General features: G+C 41.0%; 1 protein-coding gene across 14 annotated transcripts in view; it reads right to left on the bottom strand.

Moving 5' to 3' along the window:
• The window catches only part of KMT2C (lysine methyltransferase 2C), a 347,150-nt gene that overhangs the window by 221,354 nt on the left and 106,171 nt on the right, over nt 1-19,625 (bottom strand). For 13 of the 14 annotated variants that reach the window (XM_075922783.2, XM_075922788.2, XM_075922785.2 and 10 more), the window contains 3 exons: nt 17,065-17,271; nt 13,676-13,821; nt 10,679-10,788 (listed from right to left, as the gene is read on the bottom strand). In XM_075922783.2, coding sequence (XP_075778898.2) covers nt 10,679-10,788; nt 13,676-13,821; nt 17,065-17,271 — 463 coding nt within the window. Of the gene's footprint in view, nt 1-10,678; nt 10,789-13,675; nt 13,822-17,064; nt 17,272-19,625 lie in introns of those variants that run through there. The other variant, XM_075922795.2, reaches the window with a different exon arrangement.

Genomic DNA, 19,625 nt, shown 5'->3' with positions numbered 1-19,625 from the left:
TAAGAGCAATAGGAAACAATAGGGCAGACAAGGCAGTCATCACTGATGGAATGGAGGGATAGAGCATAACACAATAAAAGACAAACAGGATAAACAGGGAGTAGCAGAGTTATACATGTCCTCCGTAACCAACGAGACACAGAGAATTTGAACGTGTGACAGTAGAGAAGGGGAAGACAGTGGATTGGGAGGACTGTTTCACACATCCCATTTCAATTACTTCCTCTACTCGCATTTCAGGAGACCATAAAAAAAAAAAGGCCCTCTTGATTTCCCTCAATTCCACTTTTCTTCATTCACTATGCTTCTGATGAGCTCTCCTAGCTTTGTAGGCTGCCAAGTGCTATCAGAAGAGAAGGGTGGCTGTGAAAGTTAATACTACTGCAACTTCTTCATTGTGTGGTGTGTGTAAAGGCAGCAATTCAAATGCAATTAAGTCCTTCTAACATGAACAAGAACAAAAAAAAGTGATGTTAAAAAAAACACACACCTTTATTTTAGCATAACACACATACAACTCACTCAAACTGCCACCAAACACAATTTGTTCTTTTGGGCAAACTGCATCTCATTAACAGTGTGTCCACCGAATCCTTACCTAGACCTTTCCCAACCCAATCCATTATACTTTTTGACATGCATTGCTTTAATCTAGAATTCAAGTTCCTCTGGATAAGGACTGTGTTATTTTATTTACGTGTGAAATACTATGCACAACTACAACCACACACACAAATGAAGTCTTTCCTTTTTTCAAAAGAAAGAGGAGAAACAGACTACTTTCCAGCTATTTTTTTTAAAGGAACTACTTGCCAGCAATTCCTGATGGGTGACATTAGCCCATATCCTTCTACAATAGCAACACAATCTGAATTGAGCCATTTAATGGAAACAAGTAGCAATTTTTACTACTGTCTTAGCAGAACACAAGAAAACACCCATCACATCAAAATATGTAAATTAAACATGGGTCTTACACAAAAATACGTAAAGTACCTGAAAATGTTTCAAAATAATCTACATTAAAAACTCAGCAGCTGTAATCCCCGGGGGCCCCCCAATTTAATTAGAATTAAAATTGGAAATGCACCCTGTATCAAGGTACCAAGAATCAAGTCAGCACATCAAGGATGCAATTTGAGATACCAAAAACTGTAGCCAGAGGTACAGGTAAAAACGGTCTCTCTCTCTCTCTCTCTCTGTTTTGTTTGGTTTAGTAAGTACAGCCATGTAATCCTGTACTTCCATTTCTCACTTAAAAAGATAAAAATCTCTTGATCCAAAACTGGAAGATCAGATATTAGCCAGAAACAAAGGGTAGAGCAAGTTAACAATATGGCTGCTACTTTGCTTCATTATTTCAGACTTAATTTTCATATACCGTAAGCAGCATTTTAAAGAACTATAATTAGTGGTTTAGTTATATTTTGTATTCAATTAAATATTTAACTGGAAACTTTCCAAAGTTTTAAGAACTATAGTAATCCAATATACAAGCAAAATTAGAGTTGAAATCAAAAGACATCTGAAATGCAAGAGCTGGAATCTATATCTCTGAAGTGGGGATGTAATAGTATAGTCGATTAATTGAAAAGCAAAAGATTATAAGTTAATGCTATAGACTACATGCATTTCCCTCTCCCCTCTCATTGCCAGTACATTTTTAGCAGCCTGGCTTAGTCCTGGTTTGCGACGGGTCCGGAGCCTACCCCTGCTGCGGCTCTACATTTAAAGTGTTTTAGGAGCCAGGCGGGCAGGCAGCCCGGCTCAGGGATCTATCCCCGTTTCAGCTCTGCACTTCAAGCATATTAAGAACCAGCCAGGAGGGTAGGCAGCCCAGCTTAGTTCTGGCTTGCGCCAGGTCTAGGAGTTCCAACTGTCCTCGGTCAGGGACTGCTGCCACCCCATGCTGCTGCCTCTTTCTCAGAAGCAGCAGCACAGGGTGACAGGCAGCTGGTCCAAAACGGGACCTGGTTTTTAAACTGGCTCCCCACGTTGCTTCCTCTGATACAGTGGCTGCTGGTCCCACCCCTGGGGATTATAGACTATTCGACTAACCAATAACATTTCATGAGGTTACTAAATTATTCAATTAACTGATATTTAACGTCACTACTCTGAAGCTTACACCACAATGAACTCAAAAGAATAACCTTGGAGCCCAACAGTCTCATAAATTTTTCACTTGAACAGTAGTCTTCAGAACACTTTCTTTGGCTCAGATGGGTAAGATGAATATGGGTATAAAAAAACCTCAGCTAAACTACACATTAAGTGCCAACGCACATATAATGTCATTTGACCATTTACTTGTCAGCTATGAAATAAAATAACTAGATGCATTAAGTCCCTATGAGAAACCAAAACTTCACAGACATCATGGATATATCAACAATAATCAGACACAAAACGAAGACTGTATAACAAATTCAAAGTAACTAACACAAAACTAGGCAAAAAAATGCAACAAATGAATGTGTCATATCTGAACAAATAAATTGAATGCCTTTCAAAACCAGTGAAATTAAGAAATGGCTCAAAAAATGAAAATCAAAACAATACATTTTGTGAAACATGCATAGATATAGAAAGCGGTGTGGACTATACTTAAAAGTTTTAACCAGCAGAAAGCAAGGATCAAGTGGAAACAGAAAATGATTTGTACGCAAATTTTGAAACAGGTCAGTGAAAATATGCTCACACCAGCTTTATTAATGCAATCACACATTCGATGAAGCCAAATGGACATCTCAACTGGTAAACAGAGTAATAAACACTGTCAAATCCAGTTAAAAGACAATCAGAAACAGATATTCCAAGTACTGAGAAACAATCATGCAAATTCCAAATGAAAAAGACCCTCAAGGTAAGAAAACCTACAAAATGTTTGCAGCAAGAATAAAAAACCACAATCTTACTAACCAAAAAAAATTATTTGCATGTCAAAACTAATCTGCACAAGTAACATAAGGAATGGAGAAAACACCTTCCCAGTTGAGCAAAGATATTACTGCAGTCAACCACATTATAAACTCATGTAATGCCGGGGGACTTCTGGGGGAAAAATAAAAGCAAGTTTGATAGCCTGTTTAAGAAACAACCTACAAATTGTTTTATAGAAAATCATCTAAATAAACCTCACCACATACTCAACACCTGTATTGCCAGCAGCATCCAGAACATTTACAGCATTAGAATATAAAATAACTGCTGGAGCATAACACTAGAAAAGCAAAAGTCAGAGAATTCACAACGCAACAGCTGTAAATATAACTATATCTCACATGAACAACTGTCAAAATATATATTACAAAATAATTTGCATTTATGTAGAATTATTTTGGAGCATTATTATAGTATTGTATAATTTTATATAATAATGTATCATTGCAGGTAATGTAAACCTTTTCAAATTGAGGGACAATCATATTAATATTAATACTCAAGGGCAGTCTCTCTGTCTTGTTATTCCTCAGGTGACACACAATAGCAGCAGAAACCACCCACAGGTCCCCGCCTAGATTCCTTAATTCAGGTACAGAGCTAGCATAATCAGATCCTAAGCTTTCCTTACTAGTCACTGGTACAGAAGGAGGTGCTGAGGGTGGGCAGAGGAAGTGGTTGTAGCACACACTGTACTCCAGCTATAAACTGTTGACATGACACCCTCTGAATCAAACAATTTTGCAACTTAGAGCCACCCCCAAGCTACCCTAATTTAGGAATATTAGTGTGTAGGTGTTTATATGATTAATCAATAAGCCTGGTCTCAATGGTTAATCCTAATAACTACATGCACCCCCTCCTCCGCATGTATTTCAACATATACATGTTTACACAAATAAGTGCATTTTAACATCCCTCCTCTAACCTAGGGCCAATGCAAATAATCTGGACCAATCACTAATTGATTGTTCTGTCTGCTTTTCCTTTTTTTCCACTCTTCTCAGGCTAAGGTGAGGAAGAGGACCCATCTTTATTCGACAGTCTCCTAGACTCCAGCAGAGCCAGCGGAGCTCTCATCCTGCTTTCTCCAAGAGTCTCAAAACCTGGCAGGGGAAGCAGGCAAGGAAGAAGCCAGAACTGCTATCCCCTCTCCCTCCTACAAAGCAGAAGGCAGCCATGAGGGAGCTGCTCAGTACCTGTAACAGAGTCGCTCTTGGAACTGCTCCCTATCTCCACCCCCCACAGCGACAAGTGCAAACCAAATGCTTCAAGTTAAAAACCACAGAGAACAGTTCAGAGGAACATTTTCTGTTCTTAACCAAACACAAATCCTAATGCAGAATCACTAGGGCTTCAGTTCAGATCCTCAAAAAGCTTTGGGCCACTGTATTTACTTGTACTGCTTTTCTTATCCTTTCTTCTGGGAATGTGGGCTGCCTAAGAACCCCAACTGCAACAGTACAGCCCTCTGTAGGGGGAATAATTATGAATGTCAGAAACTTCTAAAATAAATTTTCCTACACGTGAAGTCACACAAATTTAAGGTACCAGATACTACTACAGCTGGATCTGGGTCAAATGATACAGAAGTGATTCCTGGTTTTCAGATGGTACAATGCACAAAAGTCAAGCCTTAAAGGTTCATCAAATAAAGGAATTTAAACCAACTGCAGGTCTAAAATTTAATACTTTACCACCCTGGGCCTTTCACCATTTTAATTTTGTGTTGGGAATTTTAATTTGTTGGATGAAATATTTGTATAGCTGAATTTGTTTTTTGTTTTGTTTGTTTTCCACCTAATGGTGATTGTCTGAATGCTGTTCAGGAGTTCAGTGTTAGGAACAGCCCTACTTGAGATGACCTGGTGAGCACACTGCAGCTGATTTCCCAAAAGGTACGTGATAAATGCAATTTATCATGTAATAGTATAACCATTTAAATGGTTAACCAATCTTCCTGGCCTTCTTGGTTACCATAATCCAGTGGTCCCCAACCATTTGGGGTTGCCGGGCACCAGGGGGCATGGCCGTTCGCCCGCCAGGCGCCCAGGAGGGCGGGGCCCCCCCATAGCCGCATTCCGGGGCCGGCGCTCTCCCCTCAAGCGCCGCGTGCCCGGGGCCGGCGCTCTCCCCCCCCCCCATCCGCCAAGCGCCGCGCGCCCGGGGCAGCGCTCTCTCCCCCCCCCCTTTCCCCAAGCGCCCGGGGCCGGCGCTAGCGCTTTCTCCCCCCCCATGCGCCGCGGGGCGTGAATCCGCGGCACCCCCGGGGCCGGCGCTCACTGAGCGCCACGTGCCCGGGGCCAGGCCAGCCCTAAGCACTTGGCGGGCGCAGAGAAATGGCGCCCGCGGGCACCGTGTTGGGGACCACGGCCATAATCAGATACACTCAGGCTCTAATCCCACTCCCAAGGAGCTGGCTGCCACCCACACTGCTGTCTCTGAATCCTGGGGAGCTGGCTTTCTACTTACGTATAAGTTTTATACTGCAGAGCCTGCAGCATGTAAGTGTGTAACTACTGAGATTTTCAGCAGTTACAGTTACCCAATAACCTGCTTTCTAACATCCCTAGACTGGACATCATAGCCTCACAACACAATAAGAAAGGCATCCAGAAAGCACTTGGGAGACACTTCTGCTCCTATCCTCCACTCAGCCTTACCTCTCAGGGCATATTTATATTGTAACTGTCCCATACCCAGCCCATGCCAGCTGACTTTGGCTCCAGCTGCAGGTCTGTTTTATCACATAGTGTATGTTCAGAATTGGTCTGCAGCCTGAGCTCTGGGAATGCCCCATATCCCAGGGTTCTATAGCACAGATGCCTATACTGCACTTAAAGAGCCCTGCAGCTGAACTTTACAAGCTCAAGTCAGCAGGCACAGGCCACGGCAACATGCCCTCAGTGCTCGAGTCTGACCACCTCCTTTCCCCTTCCTCACATTGTGAGGCAGTGCACTGTAGCTGCTTAGCAGGAGGGCTGGAAAGAACAACTCACTGCATTTTTCAAACTCTTCTGCTTGTCTGCCTGATGTTTTGGTAATCTTGTTCATCTACCACACCCCCATGGCTCTCACCAAAGCTCTCTTCTACATCATAGCATTTGTCCACCTCCTCTCTCCCTTCCCCACAATGTCTCCATTCTCCCATTCTTTTCTCCCTCACCCTCTGCAGCTCCCCACTAGGGATGTGAACAGGTAAGCGGTTAACCTTATCGGGTGATGCTTACCAGGTAACAGTTAACTGATGCCAGGGAGTAGCTCCTTGCCCCGCTGGGCCCACCACATCTCCAGTGGGGCCCACAGAGCCAGCAGGCCCATGTGAGGCAAAAGGGAGTGGGAGCCCTACAGACCGGGGGCTAACATTAAATCTTGACCCTGGCACCATCTCCACCCCTTTAATTGGTGCCACCATTTCTAACCATGTCCATTCTCCCTCCCGTGCACACACCCCATTCTCTTTCTCTCTCTGAGAAGAGATCATAGGCATCCATGCCCTCTTTATATCTCATTCCCTCTAGCTCAAAGTGACCTGGATCTCTTTATCTAATGCTGCTTCTGAAGCTGCCCTCTCTTACAGAGGCCTCTCCTTTTCTCTGACCTGGATCCAATCATGATGCAGGAGCTGGGCTTCACTTCTCCAACTTCACCCTTTCTAACCCCTTCTAGCTCATCTTTCCCACTCTTTCTCCTCTTTTGAAAAATATTGTGTCTGATTTTTCTCATCTCCCTCTCCATACTGCTGTCACTTGTCATCCACCCAACTCTTCCCCATCATCCTTCCTCTCTGGTTCTATTTCTTGCCCCTTAATTTCCCATGCTACTCCTTAATTCCTTCAACTTCTATGTTGATAATCCATCTGAACTTTAGTTACATGTTTCCCTCACTCACACCTGTTCATGAAACATGCAGCCCACATTATTCAACCACTCACCAAAAGGCCAGTTCATTTGATTTGGTTTTCACCAAGCACTGTTCTGTTCAGAAAGGTTGCTGACCCCATGCCAAGATTTAACCTTCCTGCCCTGGAACGTAACACTCTCCCAGTGTGTGTGTGTGTGTGTGTGGGGGGGGGGGGCCCTCTTCCTATTGCACACACTGCTTGGTCTCCTGCTCTGGCTTTTCCTGTGGGGAGGTGAGGAGCAGCGTGCGCATGCATCCTGGCACGTGGATACAGGATCTGGGTGGGAGGTGGGGTGCAGGAGAATGCTGAGAGTAGGGTGTCTGTCCAGAAGGAGGGGGTAGGAACAGGGTCTCAGCATGGAGGATGCAGGGTCTGGGCAGCACTTACTCTCTCTTCTCTTCCCCCTCCCCCCATGTCTGTAACAGGGTTTATTTATTGTAACAGACACTCACATGTGGCAGCCAGACCCTGCTCCACACATGGAATAAGTTCGCGGCCCACGGGCTGAGTGTGGAATGGAGGCTGTGCCTTGCCAGGAGAGCAGGGAGTCCGGCTGGCATGTCCAGACAGGCTGACCAGGATCCAGCCTGCTGGCACCTGGATGATGGACTCCAGTGGAACCATGGGGCTCTCTGGCAGGTGCGAGTGCACAGTGCACGTGAGAGGTGAGGACAGAGCAGTATGCAGAACAGCGGGGACACGGCCATGGCAGCAGCGGGTCCTTCATGGGCAAGATGGCGGCTGGATCTGCTTTTGCCCCCCGTGCTGCTCTCAGGCTTTCTGTTCCAGGCATGGCTTTCTGCTGCTCAATTGGCCAGATTTTGGTCCATGGAGTAACAGGAAAAGCCTGAAGTCAGTGTGCCAGTGTGCACTTTGTTCCTCCTGCCAGGGGAGGAGGAGCATGGGCCCACATGCGTGGAGACATTCATGGCTCTGGCCTTTTCCCCAATTGCACAGCAAGGCTCGGGGCTTTCTCCACTCCCCCGCCGTCTCCCATGTGTCACTGAAAATCATCTTAAGTGCCACTTATGGCACATGCTGGGTGTTGCCGACCCCATTGGAGAATACATCTACACTTTGGGATAAGGTTGAATAAAGATACACAACTCTAGCTCCATTAATTGAGTAGCTGAAGTCAATGCACCTTAACTCAAATTTTGGCACTCTGCGGGAGCATACTCTCCCTTCGACTTCCCTTACTCCTCATGGAAGCAGGACTACCGGCATCAACCGGAGCACCCCCCTTAGTTAGAAGTAGCATGTCTTCACCAGACCCTCTAATTGGAACCCCGGAAGACTGACAGAAGCAGCTTCAATCTTCTCTGTAAGGTAGACATACCCTTACTGAGTTCTCCCTCTATCACCCAGTTTTCTTTAGCATCATCCATCAGCCTCCTTCCTCACGGCCTATCACTTGACTTTTTTGTGACTTCCAATCCATAAGCACAGATGACTTCTTGTCTACTTTTAGGTTCTTCTCTCTGCCTTCCATTGATATCGTTGTTCTTTCTCGCAATGCTTTACTTCCTTCCACCCTCATTTCATTTGTTTCTCTTCACCATCGCAAGGTCTGTTCTGCCAATCCCCAAAACTGGCTCATCCTAACATCCAGTTCCTTTGCTCCTGCTCTTGGACCACAGAGTGTCTGCTGGAAATCCCATGACCAAGCTGACCTTCGTCACAGATATATTCTCTCCTCCTTCACTTCTGACATCTTTCTAGCTAAACAACTCTAAACTGCCATCATCTCTTTGTTTACCATTGGAGATGACCACTTTTCACTTTTACTATGCTACCTACCTCTTTGCCATTGCAACATACATAAGCCATTTGTTTTCACTTTCAAGGCTTTTCCCCACCTACCCCCACACTACTTACCATTTTTATTCACTACTGAAATATCAGTTCCCACTCTGATCATCCCATGATGCCAGCACATTTTCCAACATGCATCTCACATATGAGAAGAGCTCCTTGTAAATATCCACAAAGCTACCACACATCCTCCTTCAGAATCCTCCTTTACTGTAATGCACATAACTTGATAAATGGCTGGACTAAACAGCTATACCAAGATCACTGCCTATCTTGCTGACCAATAGCCTGACTGTTTTTTTGTACTCTCCTGTCCAACTAAATCAATCCATTATCTCTTGTCCCATACTGACATTCTAAGTCTTTTGTGACAAAGACTGTATTTTTGTGCTGTTTGTACACCACTTAGCACAACAGGGGCCTAGTTGCTACTAAAATGGAAATAATTTAAAAAAATGAAAGTTTTATATCCACACACTGAAATCACATGGTCTTTTTAATATGATGTACGCATGCCTGTGAACATATCCATGTGTAATATGCTGATATTCCAGTTTGCCTCCCTAAACACATAATTTCTCTTTCCTTAATTAGGAATCTCCATTCAACATACAGAGCAGAAATTTTCCAACAGTATTTAAAAGTTTTCTTGTGCACATGGCATTCATGACCCACTCACCTGTGACAAAATTATACATAACATATCATTGAGTATTACAAGAGACAAGCTGATACTTCCATTCTAAAATGGAAATTCCTTCTTTAAAACAGTTTTCTGAAAGCCTTTACAGCTAACTTTAACTTGAAGCCAGTTTTACAGCAATTTTGCATTTTTTTTTAAAGCAAATATTCAAAGAAAAAAAATCTCTTCAAAGGTCTGACTACAAAAAACAAAGCAACTTGGCAAAGTTAATAGCATGACATTTCCATCATCACTATATTTAAATGTTGTAAAGTCTAGCTAATTTAGAGCTCAGTTCTGCCATTTTTACTCACTTTGAACTGTCTTACTCAGAGCAGTCTCACTGAAATCTATAAAATTATTCATGGAGTAAGGTAAATATTAGGTCATAAATAAAAGTGACTTACAGATTCAAAGGTGAGAAAAATTGCTAAACTAAGAGACTGTCACTCACTCCCACCAGGTAGTACTTCACTGATATTTTATTTTAATATAAGAAATTAAAACTTCACAACACGCAATTATGTAAATAAATTCCAGGTACCAATGTTAATCTCTGAAACAGCAGTAATGATGCCAAATTAGTTTGCACTGTTAAGATGATTTTGTAATGTCAAACTAGGCATGATTTAGTTAAGAATAATAATAGATTATTAAAAATAGTTCACTGAAAATTAATCAGAATACAAAAACATGATTGCATGTAGCTTGGCTTTGGCCTAGATCTTTATGGAATTTTGAAATACAGATTGAAATATCTATTTTCATTCAGGTAAGCAGCACCTTCTTCTCTCAACAAGCCAAAGAAATGGCATTACAAGGAGTCTGCCTTCTTTCAAAACACCTTTTGTTTTCATATAGTTTCTTCTTTAAATGAGAAGAATAAACAACCAACAGATTTTTCTCAATATACAAAATGGCAGTACTTCATTGAAGTCACACTACTGTTTTTTAAAGAGAAAGCATATTTAGATATAACATCATATTAATTGCACTCTTCTTATATAAACTTATAAGGCTAGGATGAATGTTAGTTTCAATGAAGATGGCATCTAATTTTTGTCTACAAACTCCTTGCCAGCTTCTAACAACCACAGGACAGATTCTGCCACATGAAGTCAAGCTGAACAATACTTAATATTCTGAATTTTCTCACTGAAATCAATTGAAGATTACAATCCGACTGCTTGTACAGTAAAGCATTGCTGTGAGCGTAGGAGGCAGAACAAAGCTCTAGGAGCTGATATTTTCAGTAAGTGACATTCTGTACTCTTATTTGAAGTTTTTTTTTTATTTTACAAGCTTAAGAGAGTGTTCTTTTCTTTCTACTCACTTCTGTGCTCCCTGAGACAACAGCTTTGTCCACATTCACCGATAGCTGCTCTTCAGTCTGGCATACTCCCAATGACCACTCCGCACAGCGGTGATGAGCCCAGCAGTGACCTACCATTGAGAAAGTATTGAACAACTTTACAACTTTAACAAGCATCAACTGAGTTTCAAAATTAGCATTAAATGTAAAACTTTTTAAAAAACAATCTGACCGGCAATCCTTACTACAGAATATAGAACTTAATTTTAGTGGTAAATGCTTGCAGAACCGGGACTACAGTCTTTTACTGAAAAAACAGGAAGAGTGGGAGGAGGAAGGAATCAACAATTTCTCTACATATTGCAGTTTTTTTTATATACAAAAAGAAAAACAGATTTTTACACACATTTTTATACCTTTAGCTTCTAGTTTCAAAAAATATACCTGTGATAAGTCTGTGTGTACAGATACACTCAAAGTTAACTTCAGTTTTCTCCTCACTTATTTAACTGTGAACTTCTTGGGATAGGGATCAGCTCCCTTTGTCTGTTGGGAAAGCACCCAGTGCCACCGTAAACAAACAATTTTTTAAAAGGTCACAAAGTGTCATGCACAGGATAAAACAATTTTCTTTTTTTGTAAAAACATTGTGATTACAATAGTGGGTTGTCATTATTCAGGGACAATCACAAAGAAAAACTTGCTGTACTCATACTGGGAATACCTAGACTACAAATGTAGACCTTCCAGGACTCCAAGTACCTGTTAAAATGGCTTTCAATTCACCTGCAGGCCAAAGAATGAAAACCATAAGGATATGGTATAATGAAGAGCTGCTAATATTTATCTTCTCAGTTGAAGATATACTTTGCTGACATACTGTGTAAGACTTAGGTATGTACCTCTTGAAATTTTCTATTGGGCACAGACTATGTATATTGCAATTCTGCATTTAGTAGTACAAAAAAGGGGCTGAAAGTAAACAGAAAGAAATAATTGTAGGTATCTCCCAACAGTGGTAACTTGGAAGAATTAAAATTCTCTCAGCATCAGGCCTCCAGACTCCAGATGTAATTTTTAAAAACATACATTTAAAAGAGGTTTCTATGGAATCAAATTTTGAACCCAATTTTCACAGAATTCTGAAAAAGTAACACTACGACTAAGCTCAATACAAATCTAATAATATTTACAGAACAAGTTCTGAGTTCTCGGTTTCTTCTTTTATGGGATAAGCATATGGTAGAGATTGCTGGTATGGCAACATTTGAACTGAACTGCCCTGTGAAAATACAGGCAGTCCCCGACTTACACGGATCCGACTTACGTCGGATCCGCACTTACGAACGGAGCTTTCTCGCCCCGGAAGTCGGGGCGAGAAAGCCCCGTTCGTAAGCTGCTCTGGTGCCCCTGGTCTGCTGGAGACCGTCTCCAGCAGACCAGGGGCACCGGGCGGGTTCCCGCGCTTCTGAGGCTTTGCCAGAGCAAAGCCTCAGAAGCGCGGGAACCGCTGCTGCTGCCCCTTGAGACCCGGTGCCTGTGGTCTGCTGGGGACGGTCCCCAGCAGACCACAGGCACCCAGACTGAAGCGGCAGCAGCGGCGGTTCCCCGCGCCTCTGAGGCTTTGCTCTGGCAAAGCCTCAGAGGTGCGGGACCCCCCCGCGGCTGCGGTTTCAGTCCGGGTGCCTGTGGTCTGCTGGGGACCGTCCCCAGCAGACCACAGGCACCCAGACTGGAGCGGCAGCAGCGGCGGTTCCCCGCGCCTCTGAGGCTTTGCTCTGGCAAAGCCTCAGAGGCGCGGGACCCCCCCGCGGCTGCGGCTTCAGTCCGGGTGCCTGTGGTCTGCTGGGGACCGTCCCCAGCAGACCACAGGCACCCAGACTGAAGCCGCAGCCGTGGCGGGGTCCCTCGCCTCTGAGGCTTTGCCAGAGCAAAGCCTCAGAGGCGCGGCACCCCGCTGCCGCTGCGGCTCTGCTCCCCGTGTCCCTGGTCTGCTGGGGGGGGGGGGGGGGCGCAGCTAGTGTGCTTTCCCCCCCCCCCCAGCAGACCAGGCTTTTGTTTTGGACTCTGGGGCAGAGCAGCTGGGGCACTGCCGATTGGTCCTGCAGCGCCCGTGGGCACTACTGGACCAACCCGGCAGCACCCCAGCTGCTCTGCCCCAGGTCCTGATTCAGCCGCTGCTGGTCAGTTTCAGCAGCGGCTGAATCAGGACGTCTGGGGCAGAGCAGATGGGGTGCTGCTGGGTTGGTCCAGTAGCACCCCAGCTGCTCTGCCCCAGGCGTCCCCAAGTCAGCTTCTGCTGAAACTGACCAGCGCTGACTATAGGAAGCCCCAGGCAGAGTTGCTCTGCCCCGGGCTTCCTGGAATCAGCTGCTGATCAGTTTCAGCAGCAGCTGACTTGGGGACGCCTGGGGTTCTTACGTTGATTCTGTATGTAAGTCAGAACTGGCGGTCAGTTTCAGCAGTGTCTGAATCTGGACGCCAGTTCCGACTTACATACAGATTCAACTTAAGAACAAACCTACAGTCCCTATCTTGTACGTAACCCGGGGACTGCCTGTAGCTCAAAGCTGCTTCATTTTTCTGACAGATAGCTACATGAAAAATTTAAGTTAAAAATTATATTAGAATCTTAGGCCCTGATCTTGAAAGACTTTCCTTTGATGACTAATTGTCATTTGTTCAGGTAGCCCCAGTGAAGCCGCATGAGCAGAAGGATTAGGCTATTAGGAGTTACATAAAACTACAGTTTAAATTCTGAAATATTATATCACTGTTTCTTTCTCCACACTCCTCACTTTTCCCAGACAGTCAATTACTATACCAAACTAAAGAATTATTTATTTAAACAAAAGTTTAGTTTGAACGCCACTTAAAACATTACAAAGATATACCACATACACACACACACACACACACACACACACACACACACACACACACACACACACACAGAGCTGAACGTGAGATATATATATATATATATATATATATATATATGAATGAATGAATACATACCTGTTGGCTCAAATAAGGCTTGGACATCAATGTCATCTGGTAAGCCAACTAAACTGAGTTCATCCCAGTATTTGACAACCTGATCGTCAGAAGCAGTTTGAGTGCTTACACTTGTACATGATGCTATACTCTGTCGAGGTCTCTCTCTGTACAGAAGTAGAAAAGAAATGTGGGTAGGTAACTGCAATTAAAAAAATCTTAAGTTTATTATTCAATTAGCTATGTGTTTTGGAAATGACCAAACCCCAGAATGCCTCAAATGAGTTTTCCCTAAGTGTGGTGTGATAAAATATACATCAAAGAAAGAGGGGAAACTAGTCTAGTTTCTTATATTTGACACAATATTTATAGCAAAAATGAAGAGCAATGCTTTCAGTTAAAAAGTCATGTGCACCAGAAGAATGACTGTGTTAAATGACCCTTTGTCCAGACTGACCATCTCATTGTTCAAGACACACATACTAACATTTTTCGAAATGTACTTTTTGTTTGACTTGCCTCATCTCAAGAAGTGAATAGATAGATAAGTACAGGAAAATATAGTTCCAGTCAAAGTAATAATATTTCTCTGGGGACATGGGAAAACTAGGAAACAAAGAGAAGGAGGTGGTGCAAGCAGAGGGTGTCAGCTGCAGTTTTCTTATGGTTTCCTCTCTGCAACCTCGACAGCTGGTCTGTGATATAGCATTGACAATATTCTCAGAGGAGATTCTGCCCTACCAGCCAGAGGTAAGCTGCTAAGATAGCACACAGCAAGTGCATATGGGGGAAGGGTGAAAAAGGCCAAGAATGGAAAAAGATAGATGGAAGCAGATGTCTTTGTCCCACACTCCAAAATTCACAAAATAGCAAAGGGTGAGAGGAAGAGTAGAGAAAAGGAGACTTTAATTATACAAAAAGCACTACATTATGATTAAATCAAACCTATTTTTTTTAAAAAAACAAGCAACACAGTATATTTGAGCACAGGGAATCCTCTGACTTTTTAACCCATCATACCAAAATATTATCCACTAAATATCAGTGACTAACCCATTAACCAGAGAAACTTGGCTCCCATAACTCGATTCCAAGAAAAAAAAAAAACCCACCACCAAAACACACCACCCACAATATTCTGCCTTGGATTTCTAAAGCACTGCATTAAGCCTTAGTGAAATGTCTAGCCAATAAGCAAATGCTTATGCCCCAGATACTGGGCTCCACATGGAGCTACCACATTGAAATGCCACGTTTCAGAGAGGCAGCACCATGTGGAGCCTGGGTTTAGCTGGGGACTCCCCCGCTAACCTTGGGCTCCATGTGGCGCTACCGCTTTGAAACATGGCATTTCAAAGCAGTAGCACAAAACGTGGAGGCTGGGATCTGGGGCATAAGCACTGAAATGCCGCAGGGAGCACGGGGCCAGTGGGGGAGTCCACAGTAGCAGCAGCATGAAAGTGCCATAGTCCTTGCCAGTTTTCATATCCTTCTGAAAAAGAACAATAAACCTGACAAATTTGTGTTTATTTTGCCATGCTGCTTGGTAAAGCTATGAGTTATGGCAGGCAACAAAGCTATAATATTTGGCTTATTTTGAAGGTTACCTTCAAGAAAATAAGGAGAAGAAGACAGGAAAAATGTAAGTGAAAGTTTAAGTTGTGCAAAAATTGATGGCTAAGATGCCCTCCACATCTGTCAAAAAAAGCTTCTCTCTCATTACTGGTGAGCAGGGGAAGTTTGGCACTATGTTACATCCTAATGACTTAGATGACAACAAAAAAAAGTGTCCAACCTCAGAAATCAAAACCTTCAAGTCTTCCACCTATTACTACGAACAAAATAGTCCCCTTATGAACTGAAGTATTCAATTAACCCATTCTACCCAAAATGGGCAAATACCAATAGGTTCAGTAAAGGCACATATTATTAATATAGGCTCCTATAACTGAGTTACTATCAATTTTGAATCTATCTGAAAAAACGACACATTCATATCTCATTCATAAAAAGGCAATCTGAGCACCTGTTTTTCTTTAATTCATATTTACAGTTCCTTAATATCAAATGAATAAAAGCACTGCCAGCTTTATACAGAGATTCAGCATTCATACTGAATTAAGGGTTATTAAGATCAAATTTATCTGAACAGATGAATAAACTTAATCTGAATATGGACTTAAATGTAAATGTCTACAGTACTTTTAATGTTACTTATGACTTAATAAATCAGGACTCCTTAAAATGTTCCACCTTAAATCCTTTTAAAAGGCTGCCTCTCTTTGTTATTGTTTCATTTCCTACTTCACTTCTTCACTGTATTGGCAGCAGTCCAAAGCTAGCAACCAATCAGAAAACTCCAACACAACAATGCTTTAGTACTTAAACTTGGATGCTAGCCAGCATGGCACTTGGGGATGATTACATCATCACCCTCAAGGGACAGAGCTGCTTAGTTGTTCCAAGCTAAATTAATTTTGCACTTTCCCATAGGCTACAAAAACCTCTACTAATCAGCCAGCGCAACTAAATCCACATATTAGCAAGGCAGCTCTGGAACAAGAACACATCTAACCATGGTAACAGCAAAAACCCAGAATTACAAAATCCAAATATATATTAAGAAAAAAATCTATTCCATTATGCAAATATTTTAAAAAATCTGTATTTGTAGTTACAGATGTATTTTAAACTTCATTTCCATAAATATATTCAATTACCTTTCAACATGGACCATACAGAGATATGTATGTGAACGTAATTTCTCAGAAATGACTATTAAAAATGCTGTGTTGCAAAAGGGGGCTGGGATAAACAATATTTCCAAGGACTGAAAACAGAAAACGGACATACACAAACACAGAAGAGTTCTAATAACAGCAGAATACACTGTATTAATATAGCACGTTCTTTTCACAATTGCAAAGATTAATTATTGGAGAGGGATGCAGAAGAAAGACTGCAAGATGAAACAGAAATTTCTTGCTTCTTCAACGTACACAAACACGACACTTTAGAAATCAACTGGTTAACGTGTTACTCCTCTTCTGTTCTTTTGCAAGCTCTCTCTAAGATCTATTTTAGAGTACAAATACATTTGCACTTTTAAAGCAAATGTCTCTCTTTTACTTTGGTATTCTACAAAAAGACCACGTGCTCACTTTTAGGGGGAAAAATCCTTAAAAACAAGCAGCAAAAGGAAGACTGCTATTTTTCTCACATGACTTGCAATTTTTCAAACACAGATTAATATTACTAAGCATCAAATTATTTTAAAATAATTTCACATTTTTCAAATTATTCACTTATCACTACACACAATGTTTGTACATGTGCTTCCTGACCTCTCTTCAGTAAATCAACAGTGTAACAAAATCATGACAGAAGTTTTTATGAAGAAACAGACTTACTTCTTCGGTCCTCTTTGTTTGCGTGGCACTGAGTTTTGCCTTGGAGTTCTCTCATAAGTTGCATCGCTGCTGTCATTGGTCTCACTTTTACTTAAAAGCTGTTTCTTCCAGGGGGTGATAAACGTTGGCGTTGGACTGAATTGTTTTAATTCTCCTTGTCCTAATGAGCTTCGTTCACCACAATAACAAAAGGCGCAGAGTTGTTCGCTGCAAAGCAGAGGAAACGTTTTAAAACCAAGATAATCTGGGGCATCTCCTATTAATTATGTTTTATGTTAATTTGACTGTCTCAAACAAAAGACATTAAAGAAAATATTAAGAATTTAAAATGTATCTTTAAATACATTTGAAATTTAACTACTACACATATAATTTCTGATTTAGTTATGTAACAGTAGTTTTGTTTCTCTTCCACAGAAGTCTGCAGAAAATGTAGAAAACCCTCAAGATAATAAAGTGGTTTTTTTTAAACTCGTATACTTAAAGGACCTTAGAGTCTATCAAGGCAAAAACCCTCATATGCTCTACTCACTTACTGTATCCAAAAGATGTATGCAAACCTAAATGGCTGACAACAGAAAGAACAGGAGGTAGTGGAAGAAGGAAAAAGAGATGAACTACCTCATCAAAATCCTACATCCACCAAAAAGGTAATACAGTGAAATACTCACACTACTGACACCACCCCCCCCCACACACACCCATAACAAAGTATGCTTAATACCATATAACCACATATATACAATACAAATGCAATTATTATGTATTGTATATAAATCACCACACACACACGAAAAAATGAACAGTAAGATCAGAATAACAGAACATTCATGGCAATGACATCATAAAGACACATTATATTTAGAGATATACAAATCTATATAACCACTTACACACACACACACACACACACACACACACACACACACACACACACACACACAGTATAAACAGAGAAGCCTAAATTTACACTCAAAGAAACTTACATGTATTTAGTACCAGGGTGGATAAAAATCAATGATTATTAAAAAAAATTAAAAATAGGATATTTTATTTATATCAGATTTTTAAAATTTTAAATCCAATTTTTTTATAAAATGCTTTTTGAGGAAAAAACTATAGTTACATAGTTTCCTCAATGATATAATGATGGAATGGGGATTATAAATTCTAATTCACATAATGTTTAAAAAAAGTTCTGTAAATGAGTTCCAATAGTTCACGGATTAGGGACCCAATATTACAGGGTTCCAGAGGCTTCTGTATAGATTATTTAGGTTAATCTTTCTTTCTACCCAAAAAATGTGGATTTGTGTCTCCAGAGGTACATGTTCATTAACAGCAAAAAGTAATGAGTAAGTAAATGAATGAATGAATTAATTAATTAATTAAATAATGTGAGAAATAACAGACCTCAACCCTGTTTGCATACACAGAGTCAAAACATACCAAGTTTCAAAAATTTCAATGAATAGAAGACAATATTTTAAGTTTCTCATATTAACCTGGCTGGCAGTCAATTGAATTTTTTGTTTGTTTGTTTGTTTCATTTAACTGTTTTAGTTAAAAAACAATTTAACAAAAACAAACCTGATTTTTAAAAACTTGAATGTTTAACTAAATTAAAAAATGCATGTTTGTTTTGGTAAATTTTTATGTGTTTGGTATTGTAGAAAAAAATCTAGAATATGTAACATTGTTGTTTTAGTTAAAACAATTTAAAATGTCTGTCTGGTGCGATTCTCCTACTAATACAGCATGGCAAAAAATTCCTCCAAATATTAATGATTAACCTGTTGAACTGGAGAGAGTTTACCTCTCAATGACTTCATAATATCTGCTTCAATTACCAACAGAAAATGAAATAATCAAACAATCATTCATTTTCTGATACAGCTGTGAAACTAATCTGAAAAGTTTTCAAAATCAATCGCTGTTTTAAAACGTATAGTGTGTGCTTTCTAAAAATGAAACCTATGTCTGACTCTGAGTTGTGAAAAATAGGTATCAAGTTTATGACAACCAACAAGGATACTCTTCTTTGTAGAAAATCATGATTAAATCGAGTCTTCCTGACTAGTGATTTAAATCAGGATTTAGATTATTATTTCAATCAATTTGATTTAAATTAAATCCACTTTGTTTAGTACTGTGACACATTAAGTAAGTTATCCCTGCACCATTTGCTATCTTATAGTAAAACTCAAAACGTAATGATAGTTTTGGCAGCACTCTTTCTGTCACATCATATGGAGGTTATCGCACAATATATCTAAAATAAACACATTCAGAAACCTAAAACATGAACTCTTTCAATTTGCATAAATACGGTTTAAAGAGAAAAACCATTTTTAATGCCTAAGTGAGCAACTTTGTTCTGTGTATATTTATTTTCCTGTGATCCCCAAAATGTGCCTAAGGGAATGTGGCATTTGGGTTGAAGCCTGGTTTGGAAAAAGCTCCCTTTAAATAGAATTTAAGCACATCTCTGAGGTGACATATTTGGACTCTGGGAGCTGTAAGCTGAAAATAAAAAGTCCCCTGGAGGTCCAATTACAGTA

The sequence above is a fragment of the Pelodiscus sinensis genome, chromosome 2 (assembly GCF_052426305.1).
Source record: "Pelodiscus sinensis isolate ZL-2025 chromosome 2, ASM5242630v1, whole genome shotgun sequence".
Classification (NCBI taxonomy): Eukaryota; Metazoa; Chordata; order Testudines; family Trionychidae; genus Pelodiscus; species Pelodiscus sinensis.
This window is presented reverse-complemented; position numbering and strand designations above follow the sequence as displayed.